This window comes from Ctenopharyngodon idella, chromosome 19 (genome assembly GCF_019924925.1).
Source record: "Ctenopharyngodon idella isolate HZGC_01 chromosome 19, HZGC01, whole genome shotgun sequence".
In the NCBI taxonomy this organism is placed as follows: domain Eukaryota; kingdom Metazoa; phylum Chordata; class Actinopteri; order Cypriniformes; family Xenocyprididae; genus Ctenopharyngodon; species Ctenopharyngodon idella.
Window position 1 is genome coordinate 29,896,327 of NC_067238.1, and position 20,611 is coordinate 29,916,937.

A 20,611-nucleotide genomic window follows, 5' to 3' on the forward strand; every position below is an offset into this window, starting at 1 on the left:
GTTTTTCTGATAGATTTTATTGTCTTCAAAACATTAAAATTTTACATTTCTAACTACAAACGTAAAACCTTCAAACTTCACGCTTTTAAAACTTTTTTCAAACTTTCTGGTCTTGCTTTCTCAAGCCAACTTCAAAGTTTGTCATCAAACTGTACTCATCTAGTTATTTTAACAGTCTTATGTCTTCAACACTTCATTTTAGGACAATGAATAACTGCAAAAGCATATTGTGTGGTGTATGCATCACTGTAACTACAGTCAAAAGCTTTATGAACTGTAAATGACGTTTAAAATGGTCTAAAATCCTCATACACACATTAGATAATGTAATTAAAAACACCGTCATCATTCCTCAGCTGTTGCCTCTTACTGACAAGCATTCAGATGCCCTTGACATCCGGAAATACTCCTGCATTACAATCTAGTTTGATAATAGGGATGGGGATTGATAGAGATTTCCTTATTTGTTTCAATCCCAAATCAAAAGCTCTCATTTCGATTTGATATGATCTTATTTGGGAATGTTTCACTTATAATGTCCATTTTAATTACATATGAAATAAATTCTCTCTTAGCCAATGCTGTAAATTATACAGTCAACCTTTTAACTTGGTGATATAAATTAATATATACAATAGTGGCTAAAAGTGATGTCCGTTCTAAGAAAACTGACATTTTCGCCCTTTATTCAAATATTATTCAAATTCATTTATAAGCATATTCCTAGTTGTGCTTGGAATCAGTAGTTTTATTTGTGATAACACAATGAAACATGCCAAATTGTGCAGACATAATGTTTTTCCAGGCTGTCATACAAAGAAACTATGAAAACATCCAAAAATGAGAGAACCAGTTAAATATTAATAACTGATTATGTTGTAGTCAATAAATATGCTTTTTCATGTGAGCTTTTTGTTTTGCTATGAATTTTTTTGCATAGTAAAATAAAACCTGTAGCTGTAGTTTGCCCTTTTTTATTTTTTATTTTTGCCAAATAATTTTGCCAGATAAATACCTTAACCAAGTTTAGTGTTTTGTTCTTCCTTTATTTTAAAAAGATTTCAAAAATATAAAATATTTTCCTGGTTTAATCAAACTTGTCGGGTCATTAAAAACAAATATCCCCTCCGGACATCACTTTTGGCCACTAGTAAATCAAATTAAACCCAATATTAAATTAAATTCGGACTGTAAACTCGGGTGAGATAGATATCGTTCAATTAAGGATGTGATTAATCAGCAAAAAAAAAGTTTTTTCTCATCCCACACATGAGAACTAAAGCCACAACGCATTCAGCAAGCATTTTGTTAGTCAGTTTGTTAACATTTCTGCTGTTGTGTTTACATATATTTGAAGGGGACAAAAATAACTTTAGATGGATCATGGCTATTCATTGTATTCATGATCAACCTGCTGAAAGCTCATTTCCTGTTAACGCTTCATTTCCCAAACTCTTTTGACCTCAACCAATCAAACTGACAAAAAGCAGGTGTGAAATTCTCCCTGTGAGTGTTTACCGTAAGTGAAATGTTATATGACAATGATGAGAGATTTATTGAGCGAGACAGGTGTGTGTATATAAGTATATAAATATCAGTGTATTTAGAAGAGTCGTCAGTGGCTGCATTGTTGACGTGCTGCCAGATCTTCTGAACTTTAACCTGTAGAGATGAATCCATCGCTGATGACGCAAGAGAAAGTGTCTTTGGAGAAAGCTGAGAGTGAAGAAGTGGGTCTGTTTGCATGTATGTCTGTATGTCTTTCAAGTTAAGTAAGGAGGAATGCTTTGATGTGCCTCGGCATTGATTGACCTCAGACATACCGGGACATTATGAACAAGTGTATGGCGGCCCTTCCCAGCAGGTGCACGTCAGGACATCTCATCCTCAAGAGCCCAAGTCAAAGATTCTTGTGCAGTGACTATGGCTGAGTTATTTAAACATCTTTGTTTATGTAATATAATAGCTCATACTAGAAAGCAGAATATTCATATAAGGAACAGACTGTTGTGCACAAGAAACTCAATGAACTTTATAAAACCACTCCTGAACCTATAATGCCCCTTTGACAAAATGTAATATAAGTCTCTGGTGTCTCCAGAATGTGTCTGTGAAGTTTCAGCTCAAAATACCCCACAGATCATTTATTATAGCTTGTCAAATTTGGGTGTGAGCAAAAACACGCCATTTTTGTGTGTCCCTTTAAATGCAAATGAGCTGCTGCTCACTTTCCAGAAGAGGGCGGAGCTTTAACAGCTCGCGCTTCGGTTGCTCAACAACAACGAAAACTGGAGAATCTCACGCAGCCAAAATGAGGATTGTCAGTAACGGTGTTCAGCCTTACATTGTTCAAACCGGAGTCAGACACTGATGGAGAGACTCAGGAAGAAGTTACAACTTTTAGAATGAAACTGGACGTTTCTGAATGGTTAGTGGATAAATTTATGTAGTTGCTGTGGAGCTGATTCAACTCATCGACTAGCATGTGCCGTCATGTTAATCTTTTGTGCAAATTGACCCTCGTTTTTGAAGCAGTCCAGCGTAAAATGACATAACATTAGTAGCTGTTTTGTGGGTGAGTCATAAGTAACACCGATACATTTCTGTCAAACACAACTTATGTTTGTGCTAGCATAAAGTAATAGAGCATATGAAGGCTAAGGGACAGCACTTGGAAAGTGGAGCTGCCTGAACCAAAAAAACACATTGTATTACTTAAAAATACTTACGTTCTTGATCTGCAGCTTTTCCTCGCTTGCGAAAACAAAATGGCGGCACAGTGGGTGGAAACGAGCAGATTAAGGGGCGGTAATATTATAATAAGATCCCCTTCCTACTTCACAAGGGGAGCGAAATCTGAGCGGCTCGTTTTTTTCACATGCTTGCAGAGAAAGGCTTACCAAAACAAAGTTACTAGGTTGTCCTTTTTCACGTATTCTGCGTTGGTAGATGCACCGGGGATCCGATTATAGCACTTAAACACGGAAAAGTCAGATTTTCATGATATGTCCCCTTTAAATATGAGGGAGGAACAAAACACTAAACTTGGTTAATGTATTTAGCTGACTAAATTATTTGGCAAACAGCTACAGTCTTTATTTTACAATGTAACAAAATGTGAAAAGCTCAGTAAAAAGCATACACCTATAACATAATCAGTTATAAATATATTGTACACTACTGTAGTCTATTTTGATACTTCATGTGTATTTCTTAGTTATTGTTGCATTGTTTATGCACTGTACTGAAGAAAAAAATGTTGTAATTGTTTTCTTTTCACTCAGAAATTGCTAGTAAATTTCTCAAATAATTACAAACAGCAAGTAACACATTGAATTAAAGTGGAAATACTGAAGTAGTATTTTCTTTTAAAACATACATCAACAATCTTTGTTTTATGTACAAAAAAAAAAAGAACTTTGAAAGAAATTTGTTTTACAGTGCCTGAATTATTTTTTCTTGAAAAGGTTTGCAGAATTATTCAGACAGATTGATGAATATAATTACATAAATTATCACATTGTTTTTGCATTCCTGCTTCTTATTCGAGGGTCTTCAACAGGGGGTCCGGTAATTATTATTTTAACATTTTTTATATAATCATTTGTGTGTGTGTGTGTGTGTGTGTGTGTGTGTAAAAATCCATGGCTAGCTGTGCAATAAACGATTCGCATCGGGTGGTTCTTTGCCTCCATGTTGTGCATTAAAATCGTTTCATGCACAGCTGTCCATGGATTATTCCTTACTTGAACTCATCTTTGACCACCCAAATGACATTTTCCAGTCTTTGGTTCATTTAGTATGCACGGATCTATGAATATGCTAATTAGCCCCACCTCCACTCACTCGCACGAGCTCAGAGATCCACTTGGTCAACTTACTGTAGTAAACGCTGCACAGTGGTATCACTCTTTACAATGTCAGACACAAAACGGTAATTAATATAGCCTTTTACTTGACGTTATCAAACAGCTAATAATGTGTTGCTAATGTTACACGACTCCCTTGCTTCAGAGCGGTCATAGTTAATGATATGCTAAAGCCCGCAGACACGTCTACGTGATTGGTTACAAGGTAGTTTGTGACGTAAGAAACACCAGCAATTTCAAACCGCGTTTTTGAAACTTTCTTTAGATCACTGCAGTTTTAAAGAGAAAATATTCAGCAATGGTGTTGATTGATGAATTTGCACATGGTTCATCTTAAAGCATATTAAAAACACCACATAGACATGTAAACAACATTAAAAACTTGATTTTTACCACAGGGGGGGCTTTAAAATTCAAATGTAAGGTACAAGCATACAGGTACGACTCACATCAATAATGATTAATGAATTGACTGAATACTGGATGCTGATAATAGCTAATACAAAATCGGCTCTTCTACAAGACAAATACAAAAATATAGATGTTTCTGTAGAGACTTTCAAGCTCTTCACTCCTGCCCACCGTCTGTCACTCAGTCCTGTCAACCACTACACAAAAGCAGCTGCTCTGCCCTCCATCCCACACAAAATAAACACAGCCAAAACACATCAAACTGTCACTGAGGGGAAACAAGAAATAATATGCTATACTGCATTGCTTAAGCTTCCTCATACGCATATAAAGACTAATTATCCTGTGTGTGTGTTTGTGTGTGTGTGTGTGTGTGTGTGTGTGTGTGTGTGTGTTAGAGAGCAATAGACTGAGCCTCTGGGGTGAGATTACAGGTACAACACTCATAACACACCTCAAGAAACATAATGTTCTTCTGTTTTTGCCAGAGCTGCACACATAAATGTGTATTCATTTAATTAAGGAGACAGCATCAGGTGTTATCAGTTTCACACTTTCTAAAATCCTTTACAGAAGAACATCTCTCCAATTCTCCGAAACGTTAAAGCCATATGGCAGAAAGAGAGTCATTCTGCAGCTGTGAAGTCTAGTTGCGGTATATGCACTCATATATATATGTGTGTGTGTGTGTGTGTGTGTGTGTCAGAGTGTCGCATAATCTTTTCATCTAACAGGTGCTGGTTGCAGTATTTGGTGGGTTCTCTTTGTGTGCTTTTGCACAAATTCACATTATCTGTAGATGAGACAATTAAACAGCTTAGTATCTTAGATAGGCCCACTGAAACATGGATATATTTTCTACATAATATCCTTAAACATTTACCATAGAAAAATGATTCATTAAAATGTTTCTTAAATATGAAAATTAAAAAGCTGCTTACACTGTGTGGACTGGAGACCCATATATTATGATTTTACAGCTCTACTATTAATTGTAATAGCCTAACTGTGGTATTTTGGCCAAAAATATTGCTACCATGGGACATTTTTGCTTAGGATAAAGGCAGTCTGACAATTTGCCATCGTCTCAATGTGTCAAACGTGTTATTTTTAAGTGTTGTTTAACATATAATCCCTCACCTCTAACTAATGTTGGTGTTAATGCTAGCATTCTTGTTTACCGGCTTGCTGCTTGTGAGCGCGCAGCGTGAGTGCCAGGAAGAGGCTGAGCGCACGAGTGCGCGCGCGTATTTAATTGAGTCTGTTGAAAGCGGGTGGCGTGAGTCTGCACGCGCTCTGCTGTCAGAAACAGAAGATGTTTGACAAGCTCACCGGCGGCACAAGCGCTCATTTCTGACGATTTCAGTTGTTTGTTCCTGTCGTGTTACATACAGGTAAGCACAGTTGGTTGTCTCTCATGTTTTTGCTCTTAATTAGAAGCGTTTAGTTACTGTAAGAGGCGCGCGCTTTTATACTGTGGCTGTGTTAAGAGTTACGTGTGACCCTACTTTAGTAATCATAACCACAATCATATCACACTGTAAGGGCACTTGTGTCTGATTCATTCTGATACTGACAGTAGTTTACGTGAGTTCAAACAAGTTTGTTGACAAAAACACACTATAAAACCTTATTTTTATGGCGAATTGTTCTGTTGATATATAGTGTTGGGATCAGGAAGGGTCGTTTAACAAAAGAGTAACGGTAGAGCGAGGTCTGGGTTCGTTTTTAGAAAGCGCAGCTGCTCCCTACGTCGTCTCCGTGTGCGTCAGTGACAGTCTGAGATCCCAAACAGCCGCTCCAAATATAACCCGTGCCAGTCAGACTGTAACGTTACCCGGAATGCGACGTGCGACGTAGTGGTCGAAACCGAACCCCATCTCGGCTGCTACACCTTCATGCTGGCAGACAGATTGGATCGCTGCAGAGCGCGTGCCTGTTTGTATGTGCGCGCAACTTTTCAACATGCTTTTACGCGCTACCTTTGCAAGAATTATACGGGAACCAACTAACCATAACGTCAGCCAAAATGCTATATTAACATCATTTATTGTTACTAGATTAAAACTGACTTGGCTTAATATTAGCGACTACTGTCATCAAAAATCAAAGTTTATTATTATTATTTTTTTTACCCAGAAATGAAAATTCTGTCATAATTTACTCACCTTCAAGTTGTTCCAAATTCATACAGGTTTTGGAAAAACTTGAGGGTTAGTAAATGATCACAGAATTTTCATTTTTGGGTGAACTATCCCTTTAAGCAGTATTGCAGTACTGTTTGATGTGTGTTGCTCACAACAGTTCTGTAAACGAGTGACTTTTAATTAGTAGTTAATGTCGAGTAACGTACGTTTCTGGCATAAATTAGTTCTTATATTTTTTTCTCCACCGAAAAAAAAAAAAAAAACATTTCCAAAAACATTACGCTTTGACTGTCGCCAAGCAAAGAACAGACTGAAAGACGGACTGGAACTGCGTATGTGTGGAGCGGAGCGCTTTTCCTTTTCTGCTTATAGCGTTCCGTAAGTGTTGTAGCTCCAGGCCGGGTTTTGTATTCCCTGCTCTGCACACAGAAAGAAAACCGCTCCGAACAATCGTTTATTATTATTAATTTATTTGGATGATATTCATGGATAATTTTATTATCAACCGTAAAATAATATACACCATAGTATGATAACATCATAATAAAATAAATTATACACTAAAAAAATGTTGGGTTAAAAACAACCCAGGTTGGGTTGAAAATGAACAAACCCAGCGATTGGGTTAAATGTTTTCCCAACGTGCTGGGCAGTGTTATTTAACCCAACTATTTTTTAAAAATGACTGTATGTCTAGCTTAAAATGAACCCAAAAAGGTTGGAAATTAAAAATCAGACACATAATTACTAGAGGCAATAATAATCAAAAGGTGAACATTTATTAATAAGCAATTTAAATAAATGTTTATTGTTTAATTATTATTCATTAAACGTATTAATAAATGTTCATGTATTAAATATATTAATAAATGTTCATTTCCAATTCCAACCTATTTTGGGTTCATTTTAAGCAAGCAATACAGTATTTTTTTAAATAATAGATTAGTTAAATAAAACTACCCAGCAGGTTGGTCAAACATTTAACCCAACCACTGGGTTTAAAAATAAAATAAAAAAAATTTGCTGGGTTAAAACAACCCAATCGCTGAGTTTGTCCATTTTCAACCCAACTTGGGTTGTTTTTAATCCAGCATGTAGAGTGTAGTATACCATATTTACTTTAGTAACTATATCTGATATTTCTGCAGAAACTCTGGTTATCATGGTAAACTTATGTAAGGGTTGGTCAGTGGCCAAAAACCCAGATCAGTGTGCTGCTGCTGCTGCTGCCCATCAGATGTTAGATGGCATCTCTGTCATACAAGTATTCTGCATCCAAGTTTAAAGACACCTGTTAGCTAACCCAGAGAACACCTGATGAAGGAGCCAAGAGCTACCGTGTCTGCGTGTGTGTGGAGGCGTATGGCTTAATGCTGGTGAAAGTAACTCAGTGACTCAGTGGTCAGACATGAAGACGAGTTAACACATGATGAGAGTGATGACATAAGAATGAAGGATGCAGTCGGTCCAAACAGAGCTTGTGTGTGTGTGTGCTTTCCATTCAGGGAATATAATTTACAGCACCTGCCAATGCTATGAAAGGAGCTGCATATAATACACGCCTCTTACACGCATAGGTATTTTTATCCAAATCAGCATACCGTACATATTGCTGGAGAGCTTCTCAACTGGCTTTGCTTCAAGATTTTACATTAAACAATAATATCATGCAAAAGTAATCAAAAATGTCCTTAAAATCAATCATAAATGTGTTAATAATACTTTGCATTGTAATAATACTAATGTGCATAGGCCCAAAACTGTTAACATGACAGAAAGAATTAGAAAACTGACTTTTTAATTTGCTTGTTTTTTAAAGGTTGAGAACTTTTCTTTCCATCTCCTGAATTTTGACATTTCAGCCATTAATTTACCACATGACATATTGTAGTCCTTGTTGAGAATGAATACTTCCTTTTACCCTGTGTAGTCTTTTTCATAACTTTTTAAGATGTTACATAATCTGCATGTTGGCATGTCTAATTTATCTAGCTTTCTACCAAATGACAGATAAATTTATACCGAAATGGTGTTTGATTGTGTAACGGAAGCACAAAATTTGACATCAACAACAAAACGCAAATTATTTTCTTCTTTTTATTGAACATTGATAAGCCTATTTGTTTTGCTGTCCTGACTGTGCACAATTATGTGATTAGTTTAATTTCATTTCATGCAAATCAGTTCATGACCTGAATGAAAATTAAAATATTTAATTACTATTGATACTTGGTTGGATGCTTAATTAATCACCTATTTAAGCTTCTATGGCTCTGACTATCAGCTGAGTATTTTGTATGTAATAATAATAACTTTATTTTCTATAGCACCTTTAAAGGAGCTTCTCAAAGCTCTTTACAGTATAATAAAAATACATATAAAATATTTTAAAAAAATACAAAATAAATAAAACCAAGAACACTGGATGATTAACATAAACAAAGAAACAAATCAAACAAAAGCTAGCTTAAAAAATAAAGAAAAAATAATAAATAAAGTCTAAAAAGTAACGGTCCTAACATTGAGCCCTGAGGGATGCCTGTAGAAACTGACCCAAAATCAGACCTGCATTCCCCTAAAGCAACAAACTGTCTGCGTCCGGTCAAATAGGATCTAAACCATTTTAAGACGTTGCCGGAAATATCAAAAACTGTTTCAAGGCAATTCATTAAAAGAGTAGAAAAATATACCTGGAATTGTGCTCAGAATAAATAAATGTTTGTGATTTTTGTTCTGAGATGGTTTCTTTTTTTCTCTCCTTTACTGAATAAGGATCTAGCCATCTGTTCTGGCAAGAGAAGAGAAGAGCAGAGCAAGAAAAAAAGGGAAAAGAAGACATCTTGTCTCCGTACTAATTGGCTTGGACGGTCATGGCGCATATGGTGGCCTATAACTGATATGACCTCTGGATCTGCAAATTTCAAGATGTCAGAAACAGGAGAATCTGAAAATCTCCCAGAATGCACTATGGAGGAGACTCCACCTCCATGTTGTACCACAGACACTGAGGATTGTCATAAATCCAGCCAGGTGATAATCCAGATCCAATACCTTCAATCATTTTAAACTTTAGCTTTTTCCTTGTTTCATTTCCTCCTATCATAATCATGTTTTGTTTTCTTTGAGCAGCCAAAATCAGATGGACAACTTAAAAAGAAACTGAAGGTAGGATTGCAATTGAATCTAATAATTTAAACACCATCCCTGCCAAGCATTCATTTAATTTATGAGTTTATTTACCTTTCTAGCTTCCCAGACGTTTATGTTAGATTGATGGGGCTATACTCGGCAGAATATTGCTTTTTGAATCATTCTCTTTCTCCTCAGTGGGTAAATGTCATTTGCTACTGACTGTTTAACCTCAACGGTTATGTGCTTCAGTCAGAATGCCATTAGTAAACATTGCATTCACTCCCATGATAGTACAAAGTTACCCAACTTCATAAAATAAATCACATCAGCAGCTCTCAGTCAGTCTGGGAGCAGCTCCAAATACTTTAAAAATAGCGTAGTTACACTTTTCACCCTGTATTGTTGATTCAGTGATCAAGAAATACAATCACTGGAGCATCACTGCCTTTCTGCTGCATTTGCTTAATGAAAATAATGACATTTAAAATAATATCTATGCATAACAATATAAAGGTTAGAAATTTTATCTCCACCTATTTGTTTTTTTTTTTTTTTAAATTGGGCAAATTAAAACTTATTTTTAGACTAAGATGGAATTGGCTATTTATATACTTTGCATTTTAGATTTCATTTATATTTGGCATTACTTAATATTGTAAAATGTGTAAAAATAAAAAAACGAACCCAGCTAACAAAAAAAAAATGTTTTGCTAACATTTTCATTATGGAAACATTAATTCTGAATGTTCTGAACGTTCAAAACATCCAGTTTTTTAAAAACGTTTTTTCTTGGTTACAATGTTCCATTTTATCATTTTGCAAACATTATGGGAACGTTACATTGGAATGTTCTCTGAACATTCTAAAACAAGTAGAAACATTTAAAAAATGTCCAACTAAAATGTTTCAGGAACAAAATGTTCCGTAAGCGTCAAGAGATGTACAAAATAAAGTTTTTGTGCTAACGTTTCAGTGAACGTTTTAAGAGCTTTGAATGAACATTCTATTAATGTTACTGGAGGAACGTTTGCTAATACCTTTGAGAGAACCTTGCCAGAACGTTAACAAAAGTTCTGAGAATGTTCCCTGTTAGCTGGGAAAATCAGGTTAATAGTTTAAAAGGCAACAAGCATTAAAAGATAATATGAAAAAATCTCTTCACTTCCTTTTGTGTCCAATATAAAATATGGTTGAAATAACAAATGCAGTAATAATGTGCGCTGAGAACAGCCCTCTGTAGTAAAAATATTTATTTTCTTTTGTGATGTGGGGAACGGGGTTATTGAATGAATATGTGCGTGTGTTACAGGCCAAAGGGAAATTAGTTCGGAGCACAGCGGTATGTGATGAGTCTTTATCCACTGAGGAGAACAGCAAGGTAAGAATCATTCATCTTTCTTTTCCCTCTATAACCTAAAGCACATTTACAATCTTACATCCACCATTAAAGTTAATTTTGATAGTCTGATGGATAGTACATATGTAAGTGAATCACTGCTCTCGTTAGTGTTCCAACAATAAGGGGTTTTTAATGGTATATTGCATTTGGTCTCCCAATCCTGAATATGCAGTTACATCCATTACATGAATGATACAGTTTGTGAAGGAACTCTGTTCTGTCTGGACTTAGGAAAACGAGAGCAAGACAGCTATATCTAATAACCATGATGACAGTCCTGAGTGCGATGAGGAGGAAGAGGAGAAGAGCATCACATCTAAAAAAACAAGTTTATCCAAAGGTAATTTACCTAGTTTGTATGTATTTGTGTATCATGTTCATGAAATCTGTGCACATGAAATAAAAACATATTTTAACTACACATAGGGCACAATGTACTGTATTAGGGGCCATTCACACAGAACGCGTCTTTGTGTCTAAAATGTTTTTTTTAAAAAGCGCAGCGCAGAACGCAAGGGTCTCGAGACGCGCTTTTGAAAAATGATGCAATAATGGCAATAATGAACAAATAAAACAGTTGCCACGCCAACTTGCTACTGTAAACAGAAGCTCGTAACACTTGCCCCGCCTCCAAGTTCTTCTGATTGGTCCACTGTTTTGGAACTGACATTGATGAGCGGCGCTGCATGTAAAAGTTAACATTCTTTTAACTTGACACGGCATCTTAAAAACGCAGCGCTCATGTGCGAGGCGCTGCAAAAGACGCGAGCGTAACAGTCATGCACATCCGTCTAGCGAGTGTTTACATAGAAAAACAATGGAAAAGTAGCGCATTGGAATAGAAAAATGTGTTGTGTGTGTGAACGGCCCCTTAATTTGACGGAATTTTCCGTGTTTATTTTTTACAGGTGTTTTGCCTGTATTTTGAACATCATTGCATTGTGTTTTAGGGTTAATGGAAATAATATGTCCTGGATAATTATAAGCTGGCAGTACTTTTTTTGTTTCTTTATGGATTTATTTTTGACTGTGAAAAAAATAATGCATTCATTTCTGCAATTAATATGGGATGTTTAAAGTGTTAAAAATAAATATAGCACTTTAATGCAGCATCCATTAAAAAAAATAAAATAAAAAAAGCTTCGGAGTGAACAGTTCCTGTGACCAAAGCTGAATTTTCAGCATCATTACTCCAGTCTTCAGTGTCACATGATCCTTCAGAAATCATTCTAATGTGCTGATATTGCTGCTCAAGAAGCATTTCTGATTATTATCAATATCTTAAAAAAAATGTATTACGATTTCCACAAAAATATTAAGGATTCTTTGATGAATAGAAAGTTCAAAATTCCAGCATTAATTTATTTGAAATAGAAATCTGCTGTAACATTGTAAATGTCTTTACTGACACTTTCAATCAATTTAATTGCATCCTTGTTAAATAAAAACATTAATTTCTTTAAAAGAAAAACTTACTGACCTCAAACCTTTAAATGGTAGTGTATGTTTCTTACTAAAGATTTTAATATTATGTGCAGTTAATTGCAGAAAATGCTGACTAATTTGTTCAATCGATTAAAAGTCCTAATTTTTGACATGCGTCCAATCCCTTGCATATCTAAAATGTAATTCTATGCATATGTGTATTTTTTTTAGAGCCCAGTCTGGAGTATACCGACTCCACCGGCATTGATCTGGAGGAGTTTTTAATCACTACTTTGAAGAGCAGTCCCAGGTGGGTAAAAGTTTGAAAATATCCCTTCATTCTCCTCCTTCCATTCGAGCTGAATCTGTTTATTTTGGGCTTGCAGGGACCGACTGATGCTCTTAAAACTCGAGCAAGACATGACTGACTTTATGACAGACAACAGGTACCTTTCCATGCATGTCTTTCATGGTCTAGAGACAGACACATTTGTAATGCGATATAATGTGTTTCTTTTTTCTCTCTGTAGTTCCTATAAAAAGTTCCCTCAGATGTCCTCGTATCACCGAATGCTGGTCCACAGGGTCGCAGCTTATTTCGGTCTGGAACACAATGTGGATCACAGTGGAAAAGCAGTTATCATCAACAAAACCTGCAATTCCAGGATGTATGTGTGTGTTATATATATGCATTTATGAAGGAATGGATTTGGGTATAATAACATAAAGTTATTTTCAGACCAGAACATCGGTTTGCTGAACATGTTCAGGAGGAAAAGACAGAAGAAAGAAGATTAATACTGAAAAGAGACACCAGTCAAGAGAAAGAAGACAGTCAGGTTTGGACAAATGCACACTTCACTGACCACTTGGGTACAAAAGAGCTAAGAATGGCTCCTCTAATAGCTCTGATCTTTGCGGCTGGTTGACTTGTGTCTGCACGTCTGCTGTTGTTTTTTTATAGCTGAGGGTTCCATCTCTCAAAGAGCAGATGAGAAGCAAGTCAATAGAGGAGAGAGAGGAGGAGTACCAGAGAGTCCGAGAACGCATATTCTCACAGGACGTAAGAAAGCACTGAAAATGCACACAACGTAGTACCAAAGTCACTTTAATGCAAGTCATTTCACTTGGCGGCCATCTTTGAAACACCTCTCGGATAGCTCCTATCTCTCGGATCAAATTGTCCAATGCTGTTCACCAAGTTTATGAATAAATTTCATATTTGAAATCACCAATGAAATCTGACAACAACTGTCTCTTAAATTTTGTTTCTAAACACTCAAATCATGACAAAAATCTGCCTTTTTCAGGCTGGATCAGCCAATGCACATGTTCTATAGCAACCAGAGCTTGTAAAGGCGCCTGCAGTGATGCAATGACTTTATCAATCAGCGATTGGCTCTTTTATTTAGAAGGCGGGACTTATTCCACCATATTGTTGCACTTTCTACCATTCATAGTAATAAGAGTGCACTGTCTTTCTATATCTAAAGTCTTTGGTAGTGTATTAAAGTTTGATTTTGTGCTCTTTTATTTTTCAGTCCACTTGTCTTTCGCAGAGTGTTTATATTGAGACCAGGTAAATCTCTCTTAATAGTCAATATTAAGAATATGTATGAAATGTTGCATTTAAAAAAAATATATATATAATAATTATATAAATATTGTGTGTGTGTGTATGTATGTGTGTGTGTGTGTGTATGTGTATATATATATATATATATATATATAATATTATTTTTATATAATTTCATTTTAATTCTTTAATTTATAGAAAGAAAAATGTTACATTATAAGTAACATTATAAATGCCTTTAATGACACTTTTAGTCAGTTGAATGCATTGTTGCTAAATAAATGTATTCATTTCTGTAAAAAACTAAATCTTACTGACTCCAAACTTTTGAACGGTAGTGTAAAGCAAAACAAAATGATCAGTATTTTGTAAACCATGTAAGTGGTTTATATTTAAATATGTAATTTTATCAATATAATTATTATAAATCAATGGGCTGCACTTCAACTATTCTCTTCTTCTATTTATATGTTTATATCTGTTTTTAGAGGTCTAGATGACAGCAGTATTCTCAGTGAGACCCAGAGAAGACGCCAGCTCTTTAGGTGAGAAATTATTTTTCTCCATAATCTGAGTGTTATCTGATAGGCTAAAAAAAGCTGCTTCTCTGACTCAAATGTTGTCTCACACACACAGGTGTTATTTCAAGTAAACAATTTATGTGTGGTATTCCAAATACTTTTTTACTTTTCCAACTTTCTTTAGTGTGTAATGTTGCTGTTTGAGCATGAAAAAGGTCTGCAAAGTTTCAAAGCACAAAGTCCCTCCAGCGGGAGTTATTCTCTGTATCAGTGTCACTGTTTCTGAACTCCCTGAAACCTCCATTGTAGTCTTGAGTTTTCTTCCAGGAACGAACACAATATTCCTCATTTAAATAATTCCCAAGCAAGGCATATGCAAAATAAAGGGGCGGGGCCTGGTTGAGTTAGTAGTGTGTTGAAACACGCGGTTATGGTAAGGGACGGGATATTTCCCAAACGCGCTTGACCAATCACAATGCACTGGTCCAGCCGACCAATCAGAGCACATTGTGCTTTCAGAAGGAGGGGCTTCACAGAGACAGGAACTAAACAGAGCGTTACTGACAGACTGGGAAGAGAGGAGCTGCAACTGTGGAAAATATGTGTAAAATAATGTTTTTGAACATTCAATCATGAAAACCTATTCTAGTAGAGCCCAAAAACAAAATCAAAATCAAGGGTATAATAGGTCCTCTTTAATGGTTTTCTTTACTTGATCTTGAACTGAGAAAATGTAAATCAAACCTCTTTCAACAACTTATTATGATTAATTTTGAGTTCTGCAGGGGTAACAGGGATGGTTCGGGTCGGCTGTCCGGCAGCAGGCAGAGCAGCTTTGAGCTGGACTCTCATTGGAATGACCCTCGACCTTGGAGCAGCACAGATTCGGACAGCCCAACATGGACCTCTAAATCTGCACACACTCGTTCAGACAGCAGCTCGAAACTCTGCAAACCAGGTGCAAAAACAATATCGGCCATTAGTTAACATGAACTAACAATGAAAAATACTTCTACAGCATTTATTAATCTTAGTTAATATTATTCTCGTTTACATTTACTAATACATTTTTAGGATCAAAAGTTGTACCTATAACATTAGTTATTAATGCACTGTGAACTTTTATATAATGTCGTTATGCCAAATTCTATTATTAGCATAGCAAAAAATTACACAGAATATCTTAATTTTATCTTACAGTAGCGCACAAGCTGCATGAAGGAAAAAAAAAAATGATCATGTTCTTCAGTATGATTTGAGATGATCCAAAGAGCATCATTGTGCTGCACACATGATGGGTCACATGATCAATGTCACAAATGTCCTTATTTGATTAGTGACCTAGAAATAATGCAGAATCCCTCATAATGTTTCTGCTGTTGTTTCTCTCTGATCAATCAAACAGTGTCTGAGTCATCTCTATCATACGCTCCACCCAACAACAGCCCTGCTTACATTATCGTTCCTGCTGAGTCATCAATACCTCCTGGGAGCATCTTATTGAATCCACATACAGGTATACACACACACACACACATACACACACACACACATACACACACACACACACACACACACACACACACAATCCACTAAGTAGAAGCTGACTCATCGGTTCAAACTGCCTGTAAGTGTATGCATCAAATAATCTCTCTCATTAATGAATACAATGAATATGTCTTTTAGGGCAGCCATTTCTGAATCCTGATGGAACTCCAGCTGTTTACAATCCACCAGTAAGTCAGAAGCCCAGTAACCAGCTCAACCCAGTACAGTCACAAGCCCCGCCCCCTCCACCTCAGCAGCAGCCAATAGCAAGCCATGGTGTCCCACAGGTAAGTCAAACATATAATGGAGACTAGTGGGGTACAATATATCGGTACCATATTGGTTGTCTGATTATATTTTATTTATCTGTATTGGTTGGTATTGTATAATTTATTTGCCCTGTTTTTACATTTTTATTACCTTTAAGTGAGCATTCATCTAATGCTCATTTAAAGTTTATCTTTAAAAATACTAATAGTTTAATAACACAGTTAAATGTAATATTTAGCAAATCTCAAAATGAACATCCATTTCTCATGCTGTACATTATAATGTTCTGGGACTGTAACAGAAACATCCTATCATATCTGTTTAGAAACCATAAGAATTTCACTTTTTAAAAAAAAAAGTGCATATATACAATTTTTTTTTTTTTTTTTTTTTTTTTTTTTCAAATCTTAAGTATAGAATTAAGATAGGAGGTTTCTGTAATACAGTCTTAGAGAACATATATTTTTTTTTTTTTTTTTTTTTTAATATATAAAATCAACAAAATTCACAACCTGTCCTCTCATTTCTGGTTTAGGTTCAGTACTCTTCAGTGACGTACCTTCCACCTCAGCAGTTAAACATCTCTACCTCTCAGCAACACCCAATAGAACAGACTGTAAGTGAGATTATATATGATATCTTAGGAGGATATATATATATATATATATATATATATATATATATATATATATATGTATATGTGTGTGTGTGTATGTTACATTTTTATTATAATATAAATAAAAAGATCATAATTTGTAATATTTAAATTAATATTATGAAATGTTACAATAATTATTAATACATACTTTTTAAAATACAGTATTATTATAAGTATTATTTTTCTCAATATATTATTTTTAATATATAAATGATACAATAATATACAAATATAAAATAATATACAAATATATACAATTAAAATATTAATATATTAACAGAAACTAATATTTAATAAAATAATTATAATAACATCCTAAAAATGTATATATAATTATTAATTATTTTAATATTTCTGTTAATATATGAATAATTGTGTGTGTGTGTGTGTGTATATATAATTAAAAATATTCATATATCAATAGAAATATAATGAATAACAATTATAATAACATTCTAAAAATATATCTATAATTATTATTTTAATATTTCTATTAATATGAATATTTTTCATTTTATTTATAAATAAAATAATAAAATAATATACAATATAAAATATATTAATATATTAATCGAAATATAAAAATAAAATCTTCTTTTACTTTTATTATATATATAAAAAATAGACAGACAGACATAGATAGATAGATAGATAGATAGATAGATAGATAGATAGATTGTATCACAGGTATAAAATACATTTTCTAATATGTTAAAATAGAAAACATTAATATTGCACAATATTACAGCTTTAACAGTAGTGTAGATAACAGAACATGACAAACTTTTTTTTTTTTTTTTTTTGCTTCTTAGAGGGAAGACATTAGCGCTAAGTTTGGTCACATGACTTTGAGTCGCCAGTCATCAGGAGATCTTCCAGATATGTCGTCATTCTACATGCAAGGAGCTCCGCCCACACACAGCTATGCTCCGCCTCACCACAGTTACGCTCCGTCTCACCATTCAGACAGTTACATGAGTCCTGGAATGACACTGGCTCCTCCCACAGTCCCACCCCCTCAGACTCAGCAGAGCGGCCAGGTACTTCATCATCATCAATGAGTCATGAGATACGATGTAATGTCATACTGTATGTCTAATTATGAGTCAACTCTGGTCTGTCCTCTTAGGTTTCAGTGTACAGTTACCCTGTTCAGTGTCCCAGTGCATCTCAACAATACGCAGCGGGCAGTTACAGCACACAAACAGGTACACGTGAAGGCCCGCGTCTCTTACGCCCGAGTCTCACAGTAGTCGGAGAGGGGGCCGTTACACTGTAAGAGATGGTGTCGCTGGTCTCACAGTGAACCGGTCTCTTTTCCTGCTATTCATATCAGCTCTCATATGACAGAGATATACACGTTCAAGTCTCTGTGTTGAGTGTACATGCATAAAAATACATTTATAAATAAAGAAAAAACATTTATTAAATTTACTCCATCTTTGTGTTTTGTGTCATTTTGAGTCTGCGATCACTATACGGTTAATAAAATCTCACACATACTTGTCAACATTTCTCTCAACAGGATACACGCCTGTGATATCTAACCAACAAGGCTGCCCAGGCATGATGGGAAATCAGATTCTACCCCAAACACAGCAAGGCATTATGGGACCTTACCCATCCGTATCCTCCTATCAGGTACTGATGCAAATAAACAGAGAATGTAGTTTTGAAATCCAGTCCATGCACATAATTTTATTGATAGGTTAATATATATCAAATTAAATTATTATAATATAAACAAAAAATCATAGTTTGTAAAATTTAAATGAATATTATTATGAAATGTTAAAATAATTATGAATAATACATATACATTTTTAAAATACAGTATTATTAAAAGTATTATTTTTCTCAATATATTATTTTTAATATATGACAATAATATACAAATATAAAATAATATACAAATATATGTACAATTAAAATATTAATAGAAACTAATAAATAATAAAATTATAATAACATTCTAAAAATGTATGATTATTTTAATATTTCTATTAATATGAATATTTTTATATATTATATAATTTAATATATTAATAGAAATATAAAAAATGAATAATTATAATATTCTAAAAATATATCTATAATTTAAATACTTCTATTAATGTGAATATTTTTCATTCTATTTATAAATATTTTATATATATATATATATATATATATATATATATATATATATATATATTTACTTATATATTAATAGAAATTATATTATATTAAAATAATAATTATAATATTGTAAAATATATCTATAATTATTATTTTAATATTTCTATTAATATTTACTATACACATACATTTACATTTATATATATATCAATATTTGTAATTATTATTACAGTTGAGTGTGTGTGTGTGTGTGTATATATATAATATATATATATATATATATATATATATAATATAATATATAAAACTATTAATATATAAATAGAAATATTAAAATAATTATTTTAATAAAATGTATGTACTTGTGCTTTGTCTCTCCTAACAAGGTACCACAGCAGCAGCAGCAACATCAGTCTTATCCATCTGCAATGCTGGTGTCAGGACAAGGTGGGCAGACACAGTGTTTGGTGCCCCCTGCTGGACTACAAGTATACTGCAACTCTTTGGCCTCTTCTCCCCCTCCACCACTCAGCATGATGGGGGTCTCCTTCCAGTCAAGTAGCTGCAAAAATGGCTGTAACGTTAATCAGAACCAGTGCTGGTACTAAAGGACACTATGTATTCACACATAGTGTTGTTATAAACCCATATGCATATTCAGTATTTGTAGCTACACATAATTTCTGTACAGCCTGTAGCACTCGAGTCTGGTAGCATCCTTCAGATTCAGCCTTTTCTACTTTGTCAGAAACTTGTTTTAAATTTTATTTTACATGGAGATTGATAGCATCATGTTTAAATTGCTGTTAGAGCATAATTTATACTATTTATATTATTGTGTTTTTGCTTAATATCCATAAAATATATTTGAATAGTATATGATACTATATTTATCCTGTTTATAGACGGCTATATTACACGAGTGAAGAATGAAACTAGATTCAACAAAGTATGTCAATGTGGAACCGTTTTAAAATAATGTTTTGTTTTTTTGTTTTACAATATTTTATTAGGATGTAACATTTGACCAGATTTGGACAATATCTAAGTGGCATTTCTTAAATATATATGGCCTTTTAATTGGTAAACTGTTTGATGGCTTCTTGTATGTTTTACTTGCGTTCATAACAGGTTCAGTCGATGTTCTTTGGAGGTTTTGCAAACATTTCACTTTGGCATTGGCCTTTTCAGACATTCAGATAAATGTTTAAACGTAGCTGGCTAAATTTAGCTGCGTAATTGTGATTAAATCGGTTTGATAATGATTAAGATGTAGATTTGATAAGAACACAATAAAACGCCCTCTGTTGGCAATAAGAGAGAATTACAATAACAAAGCATTCAATTGTTTAGGTTTAGGATCAATTTAGATTTGTGAATCGGTTCATTAAAAAAAGATACGACTCAAAATAACGATTTGTCCATGAATTTTGAATTTTAACACGAATTGCAGGTGCGTCGATAGATAACATGTACTGCAGAACAAGCCCCACCCCACTGAAACATTACTTATTAATCCTTGTCTGACAAAATGTTA

General features: G+C 34.2%; 1 protein-coding gene across 1 annotated transcript; it reads left to right on the top strand.

Annotated features, from left to right (window-relative positions):
• The first annotated feature begins 5,487 nt into the window (after nucleotides 1-5,487).
• arpp21 (cAMP-regulated phosphoprotein, 21) lies at nucleotides 5,488-20,167 on the top strand. Its single transcript, XM_051871849.1, has 20 exons — nucleotides 5,488-5,674; nucleotides 9,200-9,457; nucleotides 9,557-9,592; nucleotides 10,869-10,937; nucleotides 11,190-11,298; nucleotides 12,615-12,693; nucleotides 12,770-12,829; nucleotides 12,914-13,051; nucleotides 13,123-13,222; nucleotides 13,348-13,446; nucleotides 13,925-13,962; nucleotides 14,448-14,504; nucleotides 15,266-15,438; nucleotides 15,886-15,996; nucleotides 16,167-16,315; nucleotides 16,834-16,914; nucleotides 17,769-17,996; nucleotides 18,086-18,164; nucleotides 18,482-18,597; nucleotides 19,461-20,167. The coding sequence occupies exons 2-20, from the start codon at nucleotides 9,326-9,328 to the stop codon at nucleotides 19,680-19,682; spliced, it is 2,076 nt and encodes a 691-aa protein (XP_051727809.1). The 5' UTR covers nucleotides 5,488-5,674; nucleotides 9,200-9,325; the 3' UTR covers nucleotides 19,683-20,167.
• The last annotated feature ends 444 nt before the right edge of the window (nucleotides 20,168-20,611 follow it).

Bases quoted from the DNA above. Each gene is read 5' to 3' on its own strand.
- arpp21 (XM_051871849.1), top strand. From the start codon at position 9,326: ATGACCTCTGGATCTGCAAATTTCAAGATGTCAGAAACAGGAGAATCT. The intron at 10,938-11,189 runs GTAAGAATCATT...GTCTGGACTTAG, and splicing joins CCACTGAGGAGAACAGCAAG to GAAAACGAGAGCAAGACAGC. The intron at 16,915-17,768 runs GTAAGTGAGATT...TTTGCTTCTTAG, and splicing joins AACACCCAATAGAACAGACT to AGGGAAGACATTAGCGCTAA.